At 36.6% G+C, this 7,723-nt stretch overlaps 1 protein-coding gene across 1 annotated transcript; it reads right to left on the minus strand.

Moving 5' to 3' along the window:
- Positions 1-5,750: 5,750 nt before the first annotated feature.
- C10H2orf74 (chromosome 10 C2orf74 homolog) lies at positions 5,751-7,401 on the minus strand. Its single transcript, XM_021699126.2, has 4 exons — positions 7,307-7,401; positions 6,963-7,076; positions 6,695-6,866; positions 5,751-5,924 (listed from the first exon to the last, which is right to left on the minus strand). The coding sequence occupies exons 1-4, from the start codon at positions 7,399-7,401 to the stop codon at positions 5,751-5,753; spliced, it is 555 nt and encodes a 184-aa protein (XP_021554801.2).
- Positions 7,402-7,723: the final 322 nt, after the last annotated feature.

Genomic DNA, 7,723 nt, shown 5'->3' on the forward strand with positions numbered 1-7,723 from the left:
GTACTTTTATTCTTTAGTCTTTTATTTTTTTTAGTTATTTCTTTTTTTAATTCTTTTTTAACTTTTATTTTTATATATATTTTATATTTTTTTAATTTAAAATTTAAAAAATTGTTTCCTTGTATTTTTATACATATATATATTTTTTTCTTTCTTTCTTATTTTGGGATCTAGTTTCTTTTAACAAGCAGACCAAAACACACCAAAGATGTAGTTTTGTTTTGTTTTGTTATTTTTTTCTTTTCTGAACAAAATGACAAGACAGAGAAATTCACCCCAAAAGGAAGAACAGGAGGTAGTACTCACAGCTAGGGATTTAATCAATATGGATATAAGTAAGATGTCTGAACTAGAATTTAAAATAACAAGTATAAAGATACTAGCTGGGCTTGAAAAAAGCATAGAAGACACTAGAGAATCCCTTACTGTAGAGATAAAAGAACTAAAATCTAATCAGGTAAAATTAAAAATGCTATAACCGAGATGCAATCCCAAGTGGAGGCCATAAAAATGAGAATGAATGAAGCAGAAGAGTGAATCAGTTAGTGGTATAGAAAATAAAATTATGGAAAATAATGAAGCTTAAAAAAAGAGGGAAAGAAAAATATTAGATCACGAAGGTAGACTTGGGAACTCAGCGATTCCATAAAACAAAATAATATCCATATAATAGGAGTCCCAGAAGAAGAGCAGGAAAAAGGGGCAGGAGGTTTATTTGAACAAATTATAGCTGAGAACTTCTAATATGGGGAAGGAAACAGGCTTTCAAGGCCAAGAGGCACAGAGAACTCCCCTCAAAATCAACAAAAATACGTCACTGCCATGACATATTATAGTGAAACTTGCAAATTACAAAGAGAAAGAGAAAATCCTGAAAGCAGCTTGGGACAAGATGTCCTTAACCTGTAAGGGTAGACACAAAAGGCTGGCAGCAGACCCGTCCACAGAGACCTGGCAGGCCAGAAAGGACTGGCAGGATATATTCAACATGCTAAATGGGAAAAATATGCAGCCAGGAATACTTTATCCAGCAAGGCCTTCATTCTGAATAGAAGAAGAGATTGTTTCCAAGACAAACAAAAACTAAAGGAACTCATGAATGCTAAACCAGCCCTGCAAGAAATATTAAAGAGGACCCTTTGAGCATAAAGACAGACCAAAAGTAACAAAAACCAGAAAGGCACAGAGACAATCTACAGGAACAGCAACTTTACAGGTAATACAATGGCACTAAATTCATATCTTTCAATAATTACTCTCAATGTTAATGGACTAAATGTTCCAATCAAAAGACATAGGGTATCAGAATGGATAAAAAAAAAATAAGACCCATCGATATGTTGCTTACAAGAGACTCATTTTAGACCCAAATCCCCTCCAGATTGAAAATGAGGGGGTGGAAAACCATTTTTATTATGCTAATGGACAAAAGAAAGCTGGAATAGCCATCCTTATATCAAACAAACTAGGTTTTAAACCAAAGAACGTAACAAGAGATGAAGAAGGACAGTATGTCACAATAATGGGGTCTATCCAACAAGAAGATCTAACAATTGTAAATATTTATGCCCCTAACTTGGGAGTAGCCAAATATATAAATCAATTAATAACAAACTTAACAAAACTCACTGATAATAATACAATAATAGTAGGGGACTTTAACACCCCACTCACAGTAATGAACAGATCATCTAAGCAGAAGATCAACAAGAAAACAAGGGCTTTGAATGACACACTGGACCAGATGGACTTAACAGATATATTCAGAGCATTTCATCCTAAAGCAGCAGAATACACATTCTTTTCAAGTGCACATAAAACATTCTCCAGAATAGATTACATACTGCATTACAAATCAGGACTCAAGTGGTACAAAAAGATTGTGATCATACCATGCATACTTTCAGACCACAATGCTATAAAACTTGAAGTCACCATAAAAAAAAATTTGGAAGGACCACAAATACATGAAGGTTAAAAAACATCCTACTAAAGAATAAATGGGTCAATCAGGAAATTAAAGAATTTTTAAAAACATGAAAGCAAGTGAAAATGAAAACATGACAGTTCAAAATCTTTGGGATGCAGCAAAGGCAGTCCTAAGCAGGAAATAGAGAGTAATACAGGCCTTCCTCAAGAAGCAAGAAAAGTCTCAAATACACAACCTAATCCTACACCTAAAGGAGCTGGAAAAAGAACAGCAAATAAAGCCTACATATAGCAGGATAAGAGAAATAATAAAGATCAGAGCAGAGATCAATAATATAGAAATTTTTTAAAAACCCCAGGGGAACAGATCAATAAAACTAGGAGCTGGTTCTTTGAAAGAATTAAGAAGATTGATTAACCCCTAGCCAGACTTATCAAAAAGAAAAAAAGACCCAAATTAATAAAATCATGAATGAAAGAGGAGAGACCACAATCAACATCAAAGAAATACAATTATAAGAGAATATTATGGGCAATTATATGCCAACAAATTAGGTAATCTGGAAGAAATGGATAAATTCCTAGAAACATATAAATTACCAAAACTGAAACAAGAAGAAATAGAAAATCTGAACATACCAATAACCAGCAAAGAAATTGAATCAGAATCAAAACCTCCCAACAAACAAGAGTCCAATGCCAGACGGCTTCCTAGGGGGGTTCTACCAAACATCTAAAGGATAAATACCTATTCTGAAACTGTTCCAAAAATAAAAATGGAAGGAAAACTTCCAAACTCATTCTATGAAGCCAGCATTACCTTGATCCCAAAGACCCCACTAAAAAGGAGAATTACAGACCAATATCCCTGATGAACAAGCATGCAAAAATTCTCAACAAGATACTAGCTGGTAGGATCCAACAGTACATTAAAAGGATTATTCACCACGACCAAGTGGGATTTATTCCTGGGCTGCAGGAGTGGTTCAACATCCACATATCAATCAACGTGACACACCACATTAATAAAAGAAAGGATAAGAACCATATGATCCTCTCAATAGATGCAGAAAAAGCATTTGACAAAACACAGCATCCTTTCTTGATTAAACCCTCCACAATGTAGGGATAGAGGGAACATATCTCAGTATCATAAAAGCCATATACAAAAAACCCACAGCGAATACCATTCTCAATGAGGAAAAACTGAGAGCTTTTCCCCTAAGTTCAGGAACACAACAGGGATGCCCACTTTCACCCCTGTGGTTCAACATAGTAGTAGAAGTCCTAGCCTCAGCAATCAGACAACAAAAAAAAATAAGTCATCTGAATAGGCAAAGAAGAAGTCAAGCTCTCACTCTTCACAGATGACATGATACTCTATGTGGAAAGCCCGAAAGACTCCACACAAAAAATGCTAGAACTCATGCGAAAATCAGCAACGTGGCAGGATATAAAATCAGTGCACAGAAATCAGCTGCATTTCTATATACTAACAATGAGACAGAAGAAAGAGAAATTAAGGAGTCGATCCCATTTTCAATTGCACCAAAACCATAAGATACCGAGGAATAAATCTAACCAAAGAGGTAAAGGATCTATACCCTGAAAACTATAGAACACTCATGAAAGAAATTGAGGAAGACATAAAGAAATGGCAAAACATTCCATGCTCATGGATTGGAAGAACAAATATTGTTAAAATGTCTATACTGCCTAGAGCAATCTACACATTCAATGCAATCACTATCAAAATACCATCAACTTTTTTCACAGACTCGGAACAAATAATCCTAAAACTTGTATGGAACCAAAAAAGATCCCAAATAGCCAAAGGAATGTTGAAAAAGAAAGCCAAAGCTGGGGGCATCACAATTCCAGACTTTAAGTTATATTACAAAGCTGTAATCATCAAGACAGTATGGTACTGGCACAAAAACAGACACATAGATCAATGGAACAGAATAGAGAAACCAGAAATGGACCCTCAAACTCTACGGTCAACTAATCTTTGACAAAGCAGGAAAGAATATCCAATGGAAAAAAGACAGTCTCTTCAACAAATGGTGTTGGGAAAATTGGACAGCCACATGCAGAAGAATGAAACTGGACTATTTCCTTACACTATACACAAAAATAGACTCAAAATGGATGAAAGACTTAAATGTGAGACAGGAATCCATAAAAATCCTAGAGGAGAACACAGGTAGTAACCTCTTTGACCTCAGCATAAGCAACTTCAAACCAAAAGACAACCAACAGAATGGGAAAAGATATTTGCAAATGTCTTATCAGATAAAGGGCTAGTATCCAAATGTATAAAGAACTTATCAAACTCAACACCCAAAGAACAAATAATCCAATCAAGAAATGGGCATAAAACATGAACAGACATTTCTCCAAAGAAGACATACAAATGGCTAACAGACATATGAAAAAAATGCTCAACATCACTCAGCATCAGGGAAATACAAATCAAAACTACAATGAGATACCATTTCACACCAGTCAGAATGGCTAAAATTTACCAGTCAGGAAATGACAGATGTTGGTGAGGATGCAGAGAAAGGGGAACCCTCCTACACTGTTGGTGGGAATGCAAGTGGTACAGCCACTCTGGGAAACAGTATGGAGGTTCCTCAAAAAGTTGAAAATAGAACTACCCTACCACCCAGCAATTGCACTACTGCGTATTTACCCAAAGATACAAATGTAGTGATCCAAAGGGGCACCTGCACCCCAATATTTATAGCAGCAATGTCCACAATAGCCAAACTATGGAAAGAGCCCAGATGTCCATCGACAGATGAATGGATAAAGAAGATGTGGTGGGGCGCCTGGGTGGCTCAGTTGGTTAAGCGACTGCCTTCGGCTCAGGTCATGATCCTGGAGTCCCGGGATCGAGTCCCGCATCGGGCTCCCTGCTCGGCAGGGAGCCCGCTTCTCTCTCTGAACCTCCCTCCTCTCATGCTCTCTATCTCTTTCTCTCTCTCAAATAAAAAAAAAAAAAAAGAAGATGTGGTGTATATATATACAATGGAATATTATGCAGCCATCAAAAAGAATGAAATCTTGCCATTTGCAACAACGTGGATGGAACTGGAGGGTATTATGCTAAGCGAAATAAGTCAATCAGAGAAAGACAATTATCATATGATCTCACTTATATGTGGAATTTAAGAAACAAAACAGAGGATTATAGGGGAAGAGAGGAAAAATAAAACAAGACAAAATCAGAGAGGGAGAAAACCCATAAGAAACCCTTTTTCATAGGAAACAAACTGAGAGTTGCTGGAGGGGAGGGTGGGTGGGAGGATGGGGTAACTAGGTGATGGACAGTAAGGAGGGCACATGATGTAATGAACACTGGGTATTACATAATACTGATGAATCACCTCTACCTCTGAAACTAATAATATATGTTAATTAATTGAATTTAAATTAAAAAAACATGAATGAAAAGAAACATTTGCTATCTCTAAAGTTCCCCTTAAATATGATTTACCTAACAGACATCTGCACAAACACAAATAATTTTATTCACATGTTAGAACAGTGTTTGAGTAGACAGTGTTTTAAGGACACTTAATACAATCAATTTCTTGAACTCAGATTTGAATTTTTAAAAAAACTATATTCAAGCTCTGGGTATTTTACTTACAGAATTTTGCATGTAGCTCACTTCTTTCTGCACAAAGGTAAAATACTATTTGTATTTGCTTAATTCCCCATATTTTGCTGTTTCAACATGATCTTGTACCCCCAGTCATTTCATTGTTAGTCTAAGCTTACATTTCTTTCACTCTCAGCCTTTTCTGAGCTCATTTTCTCTCTTTATGTTCTCGAGTATAGCTTCGAGGTATCGGGTATTCCTTCCCAAGGTCCACAACAATTACCTCCCTAGAAAATGTCACTCCTTTTAAAGGTCTTTTGTGGTTTTCAACACCTGAAGGAGTTCTAGTGAGAGGTGTAGGTGGTTTTTGCAAATCTTCATCCTATAAGAGAATGGAACAAACAGTATAAAAGATCAATTTATGAAGGCAACAAGTCCTGCTTTAAAAAATGTTATATTTTTAATTTAGTTTATATTTTAAATTCAATATAGAAAAATTGTTAGTAAGAAACAGAAGAAGTGTTTCTAAATGATACAGGAAAGCAGTGATAATCCATCATGATCTCATTTTCATATCTCTATGGGTAGAAAGGGGCCCCCGAACCATCGTTCTGCCTCTGGGCATGGGCCTTGTGTTGAGGGAAGATGTGAACTGTTCCTATCAGAGAGTCCTGACAGGGAGCTCAAGAAGGCCCGGGCAATGTTTGTGTGCTGTTGTACAGCCTGGAACCAGAACAGGGACATGGGCTCTGGTCCTGAGCTTGGCCGCAGTGGAGGAATGACCTTGAACAATTCATCTCATTTTATCATTTGTAACATGAGAGGGCTGGATCCCTAGATGATCTCCAAGGACTCCACCAGCTCTAAGATCCTAGGGTTCTGAGAAAAGCAAAATGAAGGGGGATTATTAAGAACAATACAAATGTAAGAGTGAAGAATGAGCAAGTGTCTAGATTTGGCATACATGACTGGTTTAATAACATGAACTGATGAACTAAGAAGAATGGTTTAGAAGACTGCAGACTTTGTGCTCCTTCCAGGTAAAAACTTAAGTTTCAGGCAAGACCATCTCATTGTACCTAGCCAAAAAATTTACCACTTTTCAATCAAACACATTCTGACCTGGTCCTTGGGAGGAGATAAGGCGATCACCTCTTCACCATTTCCTCCAGCATTCTTAGGCTCTTGCTTCTCTTTTGTTTTGTCCTCCTCCTCTTCTATGTTCTCTTTGTTTTCTAAGGGTGTGTCTTCTTTACTCCGTCTCTGGACAAGAATGCCAGGCCTCATGGGTGCGTTTAAGTCCGTGATTGGCGTTAGGATAGTCCTAGGTAATCAGCAGAATTTTTAAAATTCATGCATGTTAGCCACCATTATCATACCCCAAAATGGCTTTCTATCACATTCTACAATACAGACTTACTTTTGTTGGTCTCCTGAATTGTTTGTCTCCGCATTAGCAGCTAAACAATCTTCACCTCCATTAGCATCTGTACAAGGACTTTTTTCTGTCTCTTCATCTTTCTTGCTTTGGAAACTGAAAATGAATAAGCAAAAAATTCAGAAAAAAAAAAAAGAATGGTCTTGATTTACTTGGCATGGAACTTCACTTTTAAATAGGAAATTAGAATTTCTAAAATTCTGAAATGGAAAAAATAAATAGCTATAGCATTATTTGCTCTATTTTAAATTGATTTATACTATTTCTAGATACATTTGCTAGTGTGACTTGAAATCTGATCCCAATTTATCAGCATGGATTTATACCATTTATATAAAAAAACCACCAATAAAAGGAGGATGCAAATGAAGCAAATTAGAAGGAGGATGAAGAAAGTGATTGCTGTGGTTTCAAAGCTCATAGGGTTAGCTAGAAGAATCGTCCACTCTCACAATCACAGATTGTACAAATATTCTTTTCCAGCTTAGTTTGAATGTAGTTCTCTTGTTCTTTAAGTTTTCTAGAAACAGAAGAATAAAAAGCTATTTTCACTGTTGTTCTTTTGATCAGCTTCATAAAAGATGCTGTGCTTGTTTCGATGAAGTTGACTCACACTGGCTAATTTCTCTCCATAAATGTGGTGGGGGCTGAGGTGGTTAGAGGGGAGACTGAGCTGGGACACGTGTGATCACACAGCTCACCTCCCCTCACCCCAAAAACTATCAGAATCCAGAGGATAGGAA

This window comes from Neomonachus schauinslandi, chromosome 10 (assembly GCF_002201575.2).
Source record: "Neomonachus schauinslandi chromosome 10, ASM220157v2, whole genome shotgun sequence".
Classification (NCBI taxonomy): Eukaryota; Metazoa; Chordata; class Mammalia; order Carnivora; family Phocidae; genus Neomonachus; species Neomonachus schauinslandi.